The 18822-nt window shown below is 38.4% G+C and overlaps 1 protein-coding gene across 1 annotated transcript; it reads right to left on the bottom strand.

The window, feature by feature from the left end:
* Window positions 1-5524: 5524 nt before the first annotated feature.
* LOC117289179 (probable RNA polymerase II nuclear localization protein SLC7A6OS) lies at window positions 5525-16523 on the bottom strand. The gene is made up of 4 exons (XM_033770178.1): window positions 16476-16523; window positions 15859-16293; window positions 7127-7439; window positions 5525-6075 (listed from the first exon to the last, which is right to left on the bottom strand). The coding sequence occupies exons 1-4, from the start codon at window positions 16521-16523 to the stop codon at window positions 5924-5926; spliced, it is 948 nt and encodes a 315-aa protein (XP_033626069.1). The 3' UTR covers window positions 5525-5923.
* Window positions 16524-18822: the final 2299 nt, after the last annotated feature.

An 18822-nucleotide genomic window follows, 5' to 3' on the forward strand; every position in this document is an offset into this window, starting at 1 on the left:
AACTTCAAGGCAAGACTTCAATATGTACATGCTTTAAGGTGGATTGGCTACACTTTGACATTCAGTGATCAAAATACTGTACAAATTATACTCCAGTCGTAATTAACTAATTATTTTTTAAGGAACAAAGGTTACAACTGGCTAACAACCTATCATCACCTTGCATACACATCCAACATATATGAAACTATATAATACAGCAAAAGCATTGAGCAAAGCAAACAAATTGGCTTTAAAAAAAGAAATAACTGCATAAACAAATAGCACTTTTCTCAAAAGATATTTTTGAGTGTCTGTCATAAAATTACTTCAGCAGTTTTCGTGCACCTTGTCCTTGTACAAATACAGCTTACTTTAATTACAAAAACAAAAAAAAAACAAGCTGGAATGAAAAGCATCAAAACTTAGCTATTTTACATTATTTGTCCTTATATGTCAATTTTATGTTTAGAGTTATAATTATTTAAAAGTCCCAACAGAACACACATTTACTGGACGTTTTGAAAACAAGACTTGTAAGCAGCTAGCATGTGCGATTCAACTTTGGCTCAGTTTCATGAAGACGTCTAAGCACAGAAAAATCATGCTTAGCACTGACAGGACACCAGCTTAAAAGCTGTACAATATTTGGCTGAGCGAGGAAATTTTCTGAACAAAATTTTCTGCTTAACAGCCTTTAAATTGAGCCCAGGGCTGCAAACAAATTTTCTAACCAATTAATAATATTGAAGAGAACCTTAAAAGCCTCAACTCGTTTCAGCCTTCAAGTGTTCCTCAGTTGTCTGTCAAATTAATGATGACATTAAAAAAACAAAAATCATTTGAAACCTTGAGTTAAAGTCACTTAAGAAAAACCTATTTAGAACCAAAGAGTTTGTTACGTTAAGAAACAACTGTAAAACAGACCTATTGTCATAATTATATTTCGATGTTGACAATTCTGTTAATTTAGGGATGCTTTTTTGTTTTGCTTCAAAGAGACAAAGAATAAAAATGAGAGACTTCTGAAAAAGATTTGCTTTGAAAACTTGAAGAAATAAGCAATAATATGAAACAAAATTATTTTGTTTTCCTCAAGAAATTGATGTTAAATTCAATTCAGATATTTGTCTGAACAAAACTTCACTATTCATGTTAAAAGAATTAAGTTAATTTCAAAACCCACATGGTGTGGTACATGTCTGTATCCGACTTGTATTTATTCATAGGCAGCATACAAATGGCTGCCATTTCAAACAATGGCAGTCTAAGAATAGATTGTATAAACTCTGAACTTTTTTTTTGCCCAGAACTGGTTATTTTCTGGGAGAAAAGGCTTACTAATTAATTATTGCAATATTGAAAAACAATTCTAGTTGTTTGATTTTCCTCCCCCACCCCATTTTGTATAATGTTTTGAAATGTCAATACTGACAAAACCCTGAAGTTGTATCGCACAAAATTATTTCTGTGATAAATTCATCTCACAGATGAGTTTGTACTCAGTTGTCAGAATGCTGCTTTTCAATGTGAAAGTTTTAGGTTCTGAACTGCTTTTGACCCTGACTTGACAAAGTAGTAAACGCAGAAAACCAGTCAAAGGTACTGCAAAGTCACTATGGATTTCTCGACCAGTCCTACTGGTATTCAATTTCTCCTGAAGACGATCAAAGCATACTGATCAAAATCGTTGACTTGTCAACCATCGTTTTTTTTTTCAGACCCACCACAAACAGAACCACCACTAATCAAAAGAGATTTGTACACATGGTGCTAACTCAAACCTCACCTGGGCCAAATTTCATAGCGCTGCTTAACGGTAAGCAAATTTGCGTGCTTACTGTAGCAGAAAAATTTGCTTAAGCCTTAGCGTATTTCACAGGTTAGCAGAAAAATTGGGCGACCATATTGCGTGTTTACCGCGGATTTGCATTGTGACGTCATTTATTTCTGTGCGGTAAGCACCAGAAGGTCAGCATGCCTTTTCATGTGCTTACGGTTAGCAGCGCTATGAAATAGAAATTGCAAAGTAAGCACAAAATTGGCCGCTAAGCAGCACTGTGAAATTGGGCCCTGATAATACTCCCACCATGCAAAGTTTCAAATATAACTTATGCAATTATTGTTATGCTCTGCAAAATTATGAGCTTAGCGAGTTAGTAATGTGACAAACTTTACTCAAACTAATTTGAAGGGATAGAGAACAATCCCAGAGAGTTTTCAGTCTAAGATGACATTTTAGAGATGAAAAAAATCAATTATTATCAATGCTTTACTTCTGTTAACCAAAGAAACAGAGCTTAACTCAATTTTAAATAGTGGACTCAATAAAAGAGGCCAATCCGCTTAACATTCAAAGTTTTGCTCCACCAACTGATATACAGATTGCCATACACTGTGAATTAGAAATTCATTCACCATTTCCTTAAAAAAAATTGTTAGTAGGAGAATTTCAGCCTTGAAACTCTCCCATTTTGTGACTGAACAATACCTGGTTGATATGACAGTTAATTAACTACATTGACATAATCATTACCTCAAGAATTTCAATACAAATCTAGTACCATTACATGTTTATCATGCAGTTTCTACACTTTTTGTACAGTCATGCAGAAAAATAGTGTTTCTTTAAAAAGTTGTACACACTTCGATATGACGTTTTAACAAAATAAAGTGGACTTTCTCAAGTTCTTGCATCACTTTTTCAATTTTGGAATAACACTTAACATTATTATTGGCTTGATAAACAGTGTACTGTCTTCACAGTATCCGATGTAAACTTGTGGACAAGTCGTTAATGGCCTCCAGCGGTGAGATAGTCGAGGTGTGGCGGTGCTCTCGCTACAGATCACTGCTCTTATGCAAACTGCTGGTTGCCGACTTCTACTCCCCATAAACTGGGACTGTAGTCGTGAGAGCAGTAGTCTCGCGGGGCAAGCAGTCTTGCGAGAATACCGCGGGAATTGCTGAGATATTGGGAATAGAGTCGCCATTATCACTGCGACAGACATTTAATGACTTGTCCACAAGTCTATATCCGATGTTGAAACAGCTGTTAAAAGTACTGAATAGTAAGGATGTTGATTATCACAAATATTATGATCACTTTTTGATGTATACTTAAGCTAAATCGTCAAACCTTTATTACATACTATTTTATAAGGTATACGTTTGGTAATCAGTTTTAAATTAATGGCAGTACAAACTAACTTGGTACGTACAGTAGCTTTTTGATAGTACAAAGGATTTTGAGAAAAATGTGGAAAAAGATACACATTTCTATCCTCCAAATTTTGAGTCTCAGAAATCTTACTGTGAGATACGTTCTCAGCTTGTGTAATCCAATCATCGATTATTCTTACTCTGGATTTTTGGAGATATTTGGCTGCCACCTTTTAAAAGGAAACTTTCACAGTGGGTTCCAATTACCAATCATGTACAATCCCTTGTAAGGCAGTGGACACTATTGGTACTTACTCAAAATAACTGTTAGCATAAAACCTCACTTGGTGACAAGTAATGGGCAGAGATTGATAGTACAAAACATTGTGAGAAACAGCTCACTCTGAAGTGATGTAGCTTTCGAGAAAGAAGTAATTTTCCACAAATTTGATTTCGAGACATCAGATTTAGAATTTGAGGTCTCGAAATCAAGCATCTGAAAGCACACAACTTTGTGTGACAAGGGTGTTTTTTCCTTTCATTATTTTGCAAGATCGATGACCGATTGAGCTCAAATTTTCACAGGTTTGTTATTTTATGCTTATGTTGAGGTACACCAACTGTGAAGGCTAGTCTTTGACAATTACCAATAGTGTCCACTTCCTTTAAAGTAAGATACATGTACCTTATAAAATCCAACAGTATGTGATCACCCTCCCCTCACATCCCAACAAAACACGAGGTAACAGGAAAATTGTAACTTTTCTGAATTGATAAACATATCAATGCTTGAAAAAATACACCACTCCTTCTCAACAGACGACTTGAATAGAGTTCCTCCCTTAAATTTATACGCATCTCCTATCAACATACCAAAAGGGGAAAAGAAATTGTATAGATTTCTCTTTGGTATGCTCCTGGAATAACCCTCTAGGCCAGTCAGCAGTCAATTGCTCAGTACACTTCAACCATTATCCAAGACTTGCAGGTGAGTGTTTCAGGAAATGAAGTGGCGCTGGGCATCACTTTAGCGAGACGCCTTATCAGAAATGTTTAGGTTCTCAATTAGGGGTTCCTTTTTTTTGTTTTATACTCATCAGTAGTGCGAGTCCCTAAGTCTGATTGTCACAAGCCTGTAAGGGGCAGTTTACCAAACAGAATTACTCAGGCCTAATTGTGATCTTGGAATATGGGTCATTGAACCGATGGAAGGTGTTAATACTAATGAGCTGTCGATCGGGCTGGTACAATTGAATTAAGACTGGGTTGACATCAAATGACTCAAATCTTCCTTTGATGTTTTCTGAATATAAAATCTACGTATAGTATGCAGTTAACAAAAAATCTAACCACCCAGCCATTTTTGTGTTTAAGGAGACGCCATTTTGAGGATGAGGCCATACAAGATTGGAAAATACACCCAAGTTACAAACGTTAAGGAAACACGCCTGACACCTCTCCACAAATATAAACTACACTCTGCCCTCTCGCTGTCTAAGGATACTCACTAATTACAAGAGAATGTTTTTTTTTATCAACTTGTCTATTTTGAAATGAAAGACAGAAACACTTTAAAGTCAAAGTATTTCAATCATCTCAACAATTACTTGATTTATTGACGATCTCCAAAATGGATCGGTAATTTCATAAATATACATGGTAACATTTCAGATGCGAGTATTTATACACATTATTATACAAATTGGAAGAATATACCAAGCTCATGAAATATTATTTTTGTATGGCTTATCTTGGTTGTTTATACTTGGGTACAATGTGTCGAGAGAAAAAGGGGTATATGGGTTTTATGGTTATTAAGATATTCTTTTGTTTTGCATTATGTAGAATATATGATAGGAGGGGCGGATATAACCCCCTTTAAAAGTTCCGACCTGCATGACTAGTTTCATATCGTCTTTCTTTCTTCTTAAAATTCATCCTGCCAAGCAAAAATAACAACTGGTAGTCACACAAAACATGGAACGTGCTGACAAGATTTCATGCAGGAAGCAAGACACAGGCTCCGGCTTGGGGCACCTAGAGTGTACCCTTCAACATAATGTTAACATGGTGATATAGCCGTAGCCGATCTTTTGGAAACTGCCTAGAACAAGAGTCACTATAAATATGAATATGAATAGTAAACTTGCGGGTACAACCATAGTAAACTTGCGGGTACAACCATAGTAAACTTGCGGGTACAACCATGGGTAAAAACTCTTTTGAAGGAGTGGTGGCTCTGAAAAGAGCCAGTTTGGTCTCGACGTTTTAAACAGTATACTCTGCTCTCCTGAAGACGAGCAGAGTATACTGTTCAAAACGTCAAGACCAAACCGGCTCTTTTCAGAGCCACCACTCCTTCAAAAGAGTTTTTACCCATGGTTGTACCCGCAAGTTTACTATTAATATTTATAGTTGCTCTTATTCTCCACACCATGCAAAGCTTCAAACACCATTTGCCTAGAACAAAACTTGGTCAGTTGCCCATTTATGGCGCGAAGGAAGAACTTTCTTTGCTTAGCAACTTTGTGTGCTAAGCAGCTTCATGAAATTGGGGTCTGTTAAGTCTACAGTTGGGGTGATTGTTTGGTAACGAAGATGAACAATGTACATAATCATCAATACTCATCAGATGGACTATGTGAAAGAGTAATAATAGTCACTCATCATATATATATTTCTCCACCAAATCACTAAATTATGTGTCTACATGTAGATTCCCACCCCTGTGCGTACTGTGTGTTTTTTAAGCATAAGTACCGGTGATCACTGGTGCCCCATCTCAAGAGTAGCAATCCAAATCGTCGTCGTTGTAGTTGAGCATGTTGCGTCCCGGCCGCTTCTTGTAATCTGAATACTCCCCAAAGTCGTCATCACTAGACTGGTCCCCGTAGCAGTAGTCATCAATCAGCTCATCAAAGAGGTCTGGATGCCCTGCGAAATGCGGGAAAGAAAGAAAAGTTATAAAAAAAGATGGTTGCTCATGACATATGAAATGTGATTTTAACTGGCTTTCTTCTTCTAGTGCTTTTGCTGTGGTGCCCTATGCAAGGTTCCAATACATAAACCTATATTTTCCCCATGGAAGTACCCCAGAGAGAAATTGCTGTGCTTCTTCGAGAGCAAAGTTCAACTACTGGGGCCGATTTCACGAAGATCTAAGATTGATCGTAACTGCAAATCAATCGTAGTTGCTTAGTAAAACGTGATGTCACAATACAAATCACTGTGGTGAAACTGAAAATTTGTCTTGCGATGAATTTTATTGCTTTGTGAAATCGGCCCCTGAATCGGAATAATGTTGAGTAAACAGCGTTCTCATTTAACAGTTGTCCGCTGGCACTATTCTAGTTAAAACACCTGAGGACCAGTGACAATTATCTCCAAGTGGCCCGGCTGGCTAGTTCGATGTTGGACAGCATCACTATTTAGTATGAAATATAGACCACTGACAAACATGACAGACCAGTGAATTGACAAGATAACTGGTCCTGCTGGCTATCTAGTCACTGAAAAAGTTAAGGGTGAAGGTGTAAAGCGCCATTATCTAGCTGCAATTTACGAGGATCTATGTGCTGTATAAGAACCAAGCATTATTTAAAGATGCTATGTCGGATTTTTGGCTGATGTGACCCAAAAATTTTGATTTAAAATTCAATAGGTATTTTGATGGGGGTCGAAAAAGTTACAAGCTTTCATTTGAGCCATTGCTCAAAAAAGTCCGCCAATTATTAGCAGTGAAATAAAGTGCTCAAAATTAGTTTTTGTCGGGATCCCGACAATATATCACGTGACCAATTCTTATGTGTTTTATAAGAAACATTCTAAATTTTTGTCATGGTTCCTGACCATTAAAAGTAAAAGTTAAACTTTTTTTCCTTAGAGCGGGTGAAACTCTTTGAAATACCATTCACTAAAAAAAAAAATTTTGTTTTAATGTTTGGGGCCAAAAATCTGACATAGCATCTTTGACACTGTCGCTTACTCTTATCTGGCTCATCTTCCGGGTAATCGTTCCTCCAGTTCCCCTCCTCGTTGCTATCGCTGTCGTCCTCGTACATCTCAAACTGTTCCTGTTCCACAAAGTGCTCGTAGATCAGCTCCTGGTCCGGCCCTGTGTGCATACCGATCGTCGCTGCATTCAAGTCCACTGGCCCCTCCTCGATGTAGTAGAGATCGTAGACGTAATCCGTCTCGGGGCTCTTGTCGTCGATGACCAGTTTTTCTCGGATCATCTGAACGGAGTTGCAGAGGATGACGTCCGGGTTGGCGGCTCCTTTCTTATCAGCTGTTTTTGCCTGTTGTGGTGGATGGAAAAATAAGAAGGGAGTTAAGTTCACTGTGGTCATGGTGCTTAGGATGTTGGGCTTTGAACTAGGGGTATTAATCAACTTGTACGAACATAAGCAACATAAGGAGTAAAAGTCTGTTAAGAAAGCATTTTGTTTTTTTAACTTCCAAAGATTTAAACATGAATTGAGTTGCAAGTTAGCTTTAAAATGATTTTCAAATACTATTGGATGCAAAGCTTAAAATAGAAGGTGTCCGGAGGCCTGAGTGATTGAAACGTTCCAATACTTTGCTGCATTAAAGATGATATGTCAGATTTTTGGCCCCAAACATTAAAAAATAGATTTTTTTTAGTAAATGGTATTTCAAAGAGTATCACCCGCTCTAACGAAAAAAAGTTTTACTTTTACTTTAAATGGTCAGGAACCATGACAAAAATTTAAAACGTTTCTTATAAAACACATAAGAAATGGTCACGTGATATATTGTCGGGATCCCGACAAAAACTAATTTTGAGCACTTTATTTCACTGCTACTAATAATTGGCGGACTTTTTCGAGCAATGGCTCAAATGAAAGCTTGTAACTTTCTCGACCCCCATCACAATATCTGATGAATTTTAAATCAAAATTTTTGGGTAAAATCGGCCAAAAATCTGAGATAGCATCTTTAATCTTTTACTCTGTAAAGGCCCTGCCTGCTTTTAATATTTGTACAACTTCCCTCACTCTCATTATTTGGGCAAGGGAAGGTCACATGTGTGCAGTGGAGGGTAGAAAATGTGTCTGGTAAATAATAGGCAGCAGACCAGACAATCGGTCATCTGGAATGATCAAACCATTTCTGAGAAAGGGAGTTTTTGTTTTTCTATAATGAGGAAAGGCTGGGAGGGTAGGAGCACAAGTATTGAATAGCTTATTGGATGCTTTGTAACTTAAGAATGAGGCCAAATTTACAAAACTGTTATCTAGAACAAACTCTGATCTTGCTTAACTGCAAACTTTGAGCGCTACTAACAACATTTTAAAATATAATGGGATGTGGATGTGTGTCATATGACTGGTGGTCTGTGGCAAAGAGCCTTCTGTTGACCCACTCTTGGCACTGGTGCCCTTAAAAACAACAACTCTTAATTGCCATGTGTCATAGAGATTTACCAAAAAAAAACCACAAAAAAACACACACCCAGAAATATCAAGTTTAGTCTAGCACCCACTCCATACTATATCTGTGTCCTATTTTGTATAGAACGTGTTATGTGTACGTAGAAGAGATGTATTTGAGAACTGTACACCCTTTAAGTACTACCAGTTGCAGAACTTGAACTGGGTCCTGTGGTTGAGTGATGAGTCTGTCACCCATGGGTCATTAGGAACCAGACCTGGTGCACTTCTTGACTGATTCAATGTTTGCCAACTACTTATACTGTACCGTAATGCAGATGGCAAAAGTTAACATTTAACAACACATGTTAATCCTGCTCAGGTCATTTTATGGTTCTAAGTTTCTAACAGATATATGAGAGCTTATTGGTGTTGGTACTTGAAGCCAATCACAGTTTATTAGACTAAAACCAAAAACCCTATTTAACTTCTTGAAATACAAGAACAAATTTCTCACGGAATTTCAATATTTATCCTAGATACAGTAGTGGCTTTACAGATATAACATTTTTAAGTTAACCTTTTTTTTTTTAAAGCAAAAAAGTGACCTGTTACTTCTTTAAGTATAAGGTTTAAGATCACGGTAGATATTATTTTAAATTTTTTTTATCAGTAGTTCTTTACCCCCATGGTGCCTTCAAAACAGTGTTTTTGAGAAGGTATGCTAGGTAAAATAGTTTTGGATTCTTCTTTCAAAGACTAGCCTCCACAGTTGATGTATCTCAACATACGCATAAAATAACAAACCTGTGAAAATTTGAGCTCAATCGGTCATCGAACTTGCGAGATAATAATGAAAGAAAAAAACACCCTTGTCACACGAAGTTGTGTGCGTTTAGATGCTTGATTTCGAGACCTCAAGTTCTAAATCTGAGGTCTCAAAATCAAATTTGTGGAAAATTACTTCTTTCTCGAAAACTATGGCACTTCAGAGGGAGCTGTTTCTTACAATGTTTTATACCCTCAACCTCTCCCCATTACTCGTCACCAAGAAAGGTTTTATGCTAATAATTATTTTGAGTAATTACCAAAAGTGTCCACTGTCTTTAAAGCCATTGGACACTTTCGGTCAACAGTATTGTCCAAAGGCCCACACTTCGTGTATCACAACTTATATATAAAATAAAAAAACCTGTGAAAATTTAGGCTCAATCGGTCATCGGAGTCGGGAGAAAAATAACGGGAAAACCCACCCTTGTTTCCCCATGTTTCGCCGTGTCATGACATGTGTTTAAAATAAATCCGCAATTCTCGCTACGAGAATTGATATTGTTTTAATTTTTCCTCAAAAAGTAAAGCATTTCATGGAATAATATTTCAAGATAAGTCTTTCACCACCACCTTTTGTAAACCCTGTAAATTATTTGTATATCTGTTAACTTTTTTTTTGTCTGTACCGAAAGTGTATAATGGCTTTAAGGTAGAGTCCTCATGAAATTGGTAAACAAAATTACATTACTGTAACCTCATGTGACAGAAAGTTAGAAAATAAGTGGATCACAATTTGAATTTGACCTTGGAGCCCCTCTTTACCATCAACATTTTCAGAATCCTTTAGTCCTAGTACATGTTCATCAATTATTTATAAATACATTTGTACATAGCAGTCTAAATAGCTGAGTGACAGGGCTGTCAAATGTGATCATTAAGAATGCAACCTCTACACTCTCCCTGAATCATAGTTTGCCAACTACGTGATTGATCACCACTCACTCTACATTTCAGTTGATTTAAAGGTTGCGTGCCACGCACCACGCTGTCTTACAGGGAAAGCATACAATTGGTAATCACTCTCAACACAAATGGCAATAAAAACCTTTGGTTTGAAGCTTGCAGCAGCCTTCCATAGTATGATTAATTTGAGAAACATTTAAGTAATGTGGTTTTGTAAAAAGATGAAAACAAATTATTTCTTTTGAGTGAAAAGAGAAGCTAGCTCATGGTCCTGCTCGCTAGGGACTGAAAAAGTTAATGGCAAACCATGAATTAGACAACTAAAGGCAGAACGCCAAAAGTTCTTTCTTTAAAGGGTATCACCTTGGCACTAGGATTGCGTATTAGAGTGAGACAAACAACAAGTCCTCTCGTTGAGGGTGATGCATGAGGTTGTTCGGAGCAAATCATTAAAGACTTTTGTTGGTGAAGGGGGGTCGGGAGTGAGTTTCTTCCTCCATGGTTGGAGACGTGTTAGCAGGGAAGGTTTTCTCTGGAGTGAGAGTTCCAGAGCCCTGAAGGCTTTATCCAAGAGGGCAAACAGCGAGAGTACAATTCAGAGTACAACTTCAGTAGGAACCAATTTCATGGCTCTGTTTCCACGGATCCTGGGCATTTACAGCTCATCGAATCACATCACTTTGCAGTGGGGATAAAGAGTATAATTTGTTTTTAACCCTACACTGATGTATATAAAGCACTATTTACATTTATTCAGTACTTTCCCGAGTACTGTGAAAAATCTCCACAGGCAAATCACATCACTGTAAGGGTAAAAACAAACTATGTTCTTTATCTACACCATGTACCTGACATGCAAAGAATGACAGCTATAAAAATTGTTGCAGAACCCGCTGCTAACATAGTAGGATTCCAGACTCTAGCCACCGTGCTAGCACGGTGGTCTATAGTGGTAAGACATCTCTAGAAATTCAAAGGTAGTGGGTTTGAATCTCACTCAGGTTATTTGCCTGTGGATTTTTTCCCTAGATCCCAGAAAGTACTTAGTATACAGTGCTTATTACAAAATTGGTGTAACGAGTAAAAAAACAAAATGTAACAGGGGTCGAAATTATCAAGGGTCGAATTTATCAGGGGTCGAAATTATCAGGGGTCGAAATTATCAGGGGTCGAAATTATCAGGGGTCGAAATTATCAGGGGTCGAAATTATCAAGGGTCGAAATTATCAGGGGTCGAAATTATCAGGGGTCGAAATTATCAGGGGTAGAAATTACCAGGGGTCGAAATTATCAAGGGTCGAAATTATCAAGGGTCGAAATTATCAGGGGTAGAAATTATCAGGGGTCGAAATTATCAAGGGTCGAAATTATCAGGGGTCGAAATTATCAGGGGTCGAAAATGTCACTAGCCCGCTAGCCCGGGACTACCAGATTTACAGTCGTGCTCCTCATTTATCCAGTTTGATAGCCCCATGGGCTAGTGGAAAAATAATGCAACAACCAACATTACAAACAGCTATGAACTGTGTATGTAAAGTTTTACTGTGACTCAAGACATAATGTGTCTTTCGGGCTACCAACATCTCATCAGGTTAAATTGAGCCCAAGATCTTCTAACTTTTAAAAACTTTTAGAGAGCTTTCTCTAAGCAGTGAGTTAAAACGTCCACAGTTTACTACAATAGGTGCTCACCATTCTATGTAAAAGATTACATACATATTGAGATGTTTGTTTAGGACAGTAATCTTTTTGTGTTTCAAAGGCTGCACAATAACTGAAGACTATATTAAAATACAAAAAGCAAATTTGTTGTTTGTGGAACAACTACACATACCATGTAGTCGTAAACCTTTAGGTGCCCATGATAACCAGAATATAAGACCTAATTATATCGTTAAGTTCTTAACTTTTTGATCCGTACGTGTCAGGGCCATTTTCAACTGAATTATTCATCACTATATAATATCCATAATTAAACAGCTCTGTCCACAGATGTGCCCTTGTTGTTTCTTGCTCACACTTTTGTTACAACTGAAGGTACCTTAATGGCACTGGACACTATTGGTAATTATACTCAAAATAATTGTTAGCGTATCAACTTACTTGTTAACGATCAATGGAGAGGTGTTCCACTAAAATACTTGAATTTGATTTTGAAACCTCAGAATTAGATTTTGAGGTCTCGAAATCAAGCATCTGAAAGCACACAACTTTGTGTGATAAGGGTGTTTTTTCTTCCATTATTATCTCGCAACTTCAACAACCAATTAAGTACAAATTTTCACAAGTTTGTTATTTTGTCCATAATGTTGAAATACATCAAGTGAGAAGACTGGTCTTTGACAATTGGTATTGAAAAGGGGGGGGGGGACCACCACAAACACACACAAGCGACCCCCTCCACCCCCATTCTACTGGGCAAAACTTAAGATTTATGGGAAAGTTTGAACAGACATCGGCTCTATCGCCAAGTGTCTCAAGCAAATTTGAAGCCAGTTTGAATGACTTGTTGTCTTCCATAACCACATCGAACCATTCAGCCATTAGCCTCCCATCTTGGCCTTTAACTTCACTTCAGTTTGTACACAGGATAGCCCATGAGTATGATAAAACATAAATCCTGTGTTATCCCTTTTAAGGTCATGTCAAATTGGGCGCAAAGGAGGCCTTTCCCCCCTCCCTCCCTCTGTGAATATTCAAGTCAGGCGTAACGAGTCGAGGACACATGTTTAATTCTATAGTCAGCGCAGTAATGGGAGGCCCTCTAGAGGAATTTTCACACACTTACACGTGTATATATAGGGCCTTTCTTGCAAAAGCAATAACACTGCTGGACAATTTTATTTAAAGGCAGTGGACACTATTGGTAATTACTCAACATATTAGCATAAAACAAGTTACTTGGTGATGGGGAGCGGTTGATATTATAAAAAGTGTGAGAAATGGCTCCCTCTGAAGTGACATAGTTTTCGAGAAAGAAGTAATTTACAGTCCACAAATTTGATTTAGAGACCTCAGATTTAGAAGTTGAGGTCTCGAATTTCTGCGCTTAGCTGTGTAAGCTAAAAGTGTTAGCCTAAATTCTTTCTCAAGATTCCATTTTTTTAGTGAGAAATTAGTTTTCTCAAAACCTACATTACTTCAGAGGGAGTCTTTTCTTGCAATGTTTTATACTATCAAAAGGGTTTTTTATGCACCTGGAACGCTGCCTAAATATCCTAGAGGCTATACAGTACGACATTTCTCACTTCCAACACCCTCAATCAAGCATCTGAAAGCACACAACTTCGTGTGACAAGGGTGTTTTTTTCTTTCATAGTTATCTTGCAACTCCGACAACCAATCAAGCCCATATTTTCACAGGTTTGTTATTTTATGCTTATGTTGAGATACACCAAGTGAGAAGACAATCTTTGACAATTACCAATAGTGTCCAGTGTCTTTAAAGGCAAGTTAGAAACACACACACACATGTGATACACTTACGTGTATTAGCCCTGCCTACTTGTACCTTTGATCCCTGTAATTGCCGACCTGTATAAAGAGTGCGTATAAAGAGTGCGACCCGCGTAAAGAGCCCTCTCTACATGGATTTAAACTGATCCAGAGATTCCTTTCACACTTCAATATAAAAAAAACAGAGGAAGTTAAGGCAGTCCTGGGCAGGGTTAAATTTTACCCGTATTAAGTCAGTTATGGGTGCTTTAATCCTCAAACTTTTTAGCTCTAAAAAGTGCACTGCAGTGCAGTGTGCTCCACTTAATTTGGAGAATCTATTTTTCCCTTAACACAGAGATTCTTCAGATTAAAGAATGTAATTGAATGCATGAAAAGGGGCTACAGTAACATCTCTCTTTCACACGAGATATATTGCCTTGGCACTGTGGAATTATAGTTAAGTGTCTTGGTCAAGGACACAAGTGCTGGGATTTTACATTTTTATCAACAACACCCTAACTTAAATCTGTTGAACTACACCCAGGTCAAAATTCCAGTTGAACCTAGTTAACTGGTGTCAACTGGTTCAACTGGATAGTGACCAAACTCGTCCATTTTCCATATTAACCAACTGGTTTGGACTAGTTTTAACTGTGTTCAACTAGGTTGAAATTATAAACCAGTTGGTTTCTGTCCATTTTCCATATTAAAGCAACTGGTTTTAACTGTGTTTAACTAGTTTATCAACTGGTTTCAACTAGTTCCAGTTAAACCCAGTTTAACTAGGTTCAACTGGAAGTTTGACCTGGGCACTGTAGATTATCTTTGCTATGTCAATTCATGCACATCCAGTTCGCAACTTGCAAACTTGCATTTTCCTTCCTTCCCACACGAAATCTAGAGCAGCCTGACACAAAATGAGGACATTTGCGCTGAATTTCTACGCTTAGCAGTGTAAGCTAAAAGTGTAAGCCTAAATTCTTTCTCAAGATTCCAATATTTTAGTGAGAAATTACTTCTTTCTCAAAAACTACGTTATTTCAGAGGGAGTCGTTTTTTTGCAATGTTTAATACTATCAAAAGCTCTCCGTCGCTCTCAGGTTTTTATGCCCCCTGGAACTCTCTGCCTAAATATCTGAGAGATACAGTTTGACATTTCTCGCTTCCAAAGCTCTCTTAAAACACATCTTTTCAGATTGGCCTTTGAACACATCTGAGAATTCTTTGATTGACCTGAACCGGCGCCTTTGAATGTTATACAGAGATAGTGTGCCTTACAAATACTGTTACTATTATAATTATATTTTTGGAGTAATTACCGAACGTGTCGAGGGCCTTTAAAGAAGCAAGCCCCTAAGACCACACGGGGACACACAGCAGGCACCTGCATGTCTAATCTACAATACTTGAGCACAGTGTCTCCTCACGGTAAGGGGGGTTGACTGTATAAATGCTTCGGCAAATGCCAAGGGGCGATGGGGAGAGAGAGCACGAGACGAAAAAGAGGGGGGTAATTATATTTTACAGATATAACATGTAGATGTCGTCGAGCGATTTCATGCTTGTGTTGTCCTGTGTGGGAAGAGTGACGCCTTGGTTAAAGCTAAATGGATTTCATCTCGTTTAAATTTGTGAGATACATTCAGAGTCACTCCTAAAATAATTTTAGTTGAAATTAACCTAGCCCCGAGTCTGTTCTTTAATTTGGAGGGTGTGGGGTGGTGAAGAAAATAAATCTGGGTCTAGTTTAGATGAGTTCTTTATTCTAAAGAAACTTCCATTTTAAATGAGCCTTCCGTTCAAAACAAAAATGTCAAACTATTATTGGGTGTCACGGCCGAGTTGTTTAAAGCATCAAAATCAATATATGGTCATCACAGTGATGGTTTCAAATCCAAGTCATGACTTGTGCAAGATTCTTTACTGCAATTGCTTCTCTTTACCCAGGGGTATAAATGGGTACCTGCGTGGGTAGAGGTTGAGATTGTGTTTGAAAAAGCCACTGGAGCGCCACGGCAGGCCGGGCTGTATACTCCCCAGGAAGCTGAGAAAGATTAAAGGAATGTTGTTGGCCCAATTACAACCAGGGCACTAATGTTAAGTGCTACTAACTACATGTAGTTGTTATTATTATATTTTGGATTATCATTACCTGTGATTGTCCATTAGTTGTTGCCGTTGCCGGTGCATCTTCCTGCACCACATCGTACAAACAAAACAGTTTCTTGGCCATTTCCTCGTCGGCCGTTTCGGCTGCGGCGGCGGCCGCCTTCTTCTCTTTACTCAGCCTGTTCCATATTTTCAACTTTGAGGGCGTCCTTTTGACGGGTGCAGTCTTTTTAGGGGTTGGGTTCTTGGACTCTGTGTCAAGTTCATTCAGGTCGATGCCACGGAGGCTGGTGATGACGGCGTAACGGCGTGCATGGGCCGACTGCTGCTGGGCGCTGCGACACTTATCGCGAGCCTTTGATTTGGATTTGGATGATTTAGACTTGGAGGATGATTTTGAGGGCTTCGACGACGTGATGGTGGTGTTCTGTGTGGATTTCTTGATTGCGTCTTCAATTTGATGTGCGATCGGATCGTCCTGTCAAAAAACAACAACAAAATAAGTTAATTAAAACGAATTTGTAAACCTCAAAGTATCAGTGCTACTATCCCCTGCAACCGCGGCAGGCCTGTATGCTTCGTTTTTTGAAAGGGCAAGGGCACCAAGGCAATTTCTCCTTTACACATTTCTCATTACACATTTCTACTGAAGCAGTTCACCGGCACCAAGGCAATGACCAGAGGGCATGGGGGCATGAAGGCAATCATCTTCTTTGCTTCCGTTAAGTATCAGGCCAAAAACCCTGCATCCGGGGTCAAGAGAAACCAGGTCAGGTCGCTTATCAAAAACAAAGCGACACAAGCCTCGATTCTTACTTTATTAAAACGCAGGCTCACCATTTAGAGATAACACCTTGTAATCATACTGCATAAAAAGTAATCAACGACCAAGCACAGGCCCACAGGACATCAAGCCATTATTAAAATATCAAGGGGCTCTTAAAGGGAAGGTTCGTGCTGATGAAAAAACATCTGATCTCCTCCAATTTATTATTACTTAGTGCAATTCCAACACTACTATGAACTCGAGTTTTCTGACAAAAATAGAATTGCATACAGTCATCAGTCCCTTTAGGCAGTGCTGTGGAATAAGTTTTGCCTGGGGTGAGTCCATAGTGTTAGCCAGACAATGCCAGAGGGATGTCTGGGTGTCTTATGAACACCCTGTTTGAAATTTGAAGTGACCCTGTTTTCAAAATCTGTCTTTTAGGCTACATGTCTAGACCAAACCAGGGCCCAATTTCATAGCGCTGCTTAACGGTAAGCAAATTTGCGTGCTTACTGTAGAAGAAAAATTTCCTTAAGCCTTAGCGTATTTCACAGGTTAGCAGAACAATTGGGTGGCCATATTGCGTGTTTACCGTGGATTTGCATTGTGACGTCATTTATTTCCGTGCGGTGAGCACCAGAAGGTTAGCATGCCTTCTCGTGTGCTTACGGTTAGCAGCGCTATGAAATAGAAATTGAACAGTAAGCCCAAAAGCGGCCGCTAAGTAGTGCTATGAAATTGGGCCCAGGTTTCAAAAGCCAACACGTGGTTGTGACCGCAAGTTTACTATTATTTACAGTGTATTCTTACATGTAGAATGTATTAAAAGTGAGCATTTTGACACCAACTTCTTTTTAATTGCCAGAGCAAATTTCGACACCCTCTTACAAAATCCTAGCTAAAACCTAGGGTATTTATACAAAATCCTAGCTAAAACCTTGGGTATATAGACGTCAAATAAATCCATAGCATTTACCAAGGGTGCCCTGTGTTGGGCAATGGTGCCCAAATACATCCTTACAGAGACCTTCAATGGGGGGGGGGGCTGTTGCACATTTCAGATGATGGAGCAACTGCATCCAGTGCCCCAGTTTGTTCTAATGGAAGTGCCTCCCTTTTTCAGTAGTGCCCCAGTTTGTTCTAATGGAAGTGCCTCCCCTTTTTCAGTAAAACTGCCTTGCCCTTTTACCGTTAGATATCGATGCATTTATACAAGTACTTAGTTAATTAAGGTCCCGGTTAACGCAGGTAATTGGATGATAAAAAAATCAATCAGCACTCCTGCAGCAGAAGGAGCAGTAAAGTCTGGACTACATGTATATATGCAGTTCGATCAGAAAATCAGTACTGTGTTCCTTTCACTGTACAAGCTGAGGTAACAACATCCAATACTGTATGAACAATTTAACATGGTTGAACTGTTGAATATTTCAGTATCTGTGATCAAAGACAAGATTAATGCTTGTTATTATGTTCATTCTAATGAACCTTATTCATCAGAATGCCAACTGTCTTGATGCATGCGGTTGATGTTTCATCAATATTTTACAATATATTACAATTAAAACATTAGTTTATTATTCAAAAGGGGTCAAGACCATACGTTCTTCCACAGCTTTAATGTGATTATTAGGATGAGTTAAACAGGTGAAAATAAAGGTGCATTGGGGTCACAAAAACCTTTTTCTTAAATCCCAAGTGAAAATATCTGATAAAGTATGCAGAAGTCAAACATTTATCATTTAATAACAAAAGGAAAAAGAACTCGTACAGAAGGCAAAGAGGGCAAGCTGTGGCCCATTCAGCACCCACTGTCAGACACACGAGGGCAGCAGTTAGTGTATTGGTTCTTGAATGGGCATATAACACAACTCACAGGACCAACAACCTTACATCCTAACTGAAGTGCGAAGCAATAATGGTTCAATGTCTTGCTTAAGTACACAAAGTTCAAGACCTGGACTTGAACCCACAGTCACACTCTGCTGTTCAGAAACACAAGATCGTAAGTCTGGTACTCTTAACGTCTTAACAGAACAAATGAAAAGAACAAACACATAGTGAGACTGAACTATAACAATTATTCCAGAGAACCGGTGCAGAGAATAGTCAAATTTGACCTCACGTCAGGGAAATACCACAAAAGGAAAGGAGTCTTTTTATAAAAAAAGGGGGCTTCTTTGACAAGACCATCTGGGGTTTAGTTTGCTTCTGAGCCCTACAATCCATCTTGCGAGG

The sequence above is a fragment of the Asterias rubens genome, chromosome 4 (assembly GCF_902459465.1).
Source record: "Asterias rubens chromosome 4, eAstRub1.3, whole genome shotgun sequence".
Taxonomy (NCBI): Eukaryota; Metazoa; Echinodermata; class Asteroidea; order Forcipulatida; family Asteriidae; genus Asterias; species Asterias rubens.

Coding starts and splice junctions, on each gene's coding strand:
- LOC117289179 (XM_033770178.1), bottom strand. CDS start 16,523: ATGATTGCCTTCATGCCCCCATGCCCTCTGGTCATTGCCTTGGTGCCG. Junction 16,294..16,475: donor TGGTCATTGCCTTGGTGCCG/GTGAACTGCTTC, acceptor GTTTTTTGACAG/GACGATCCGATCGCACATCA. Junction 6,076..7,126: donor GGAAGATGAGCCAGATAAGA/GTAAGCGACAGT, acceptor CGCATTTCGCAG/GGCATCCAGACCTCTTTGAT.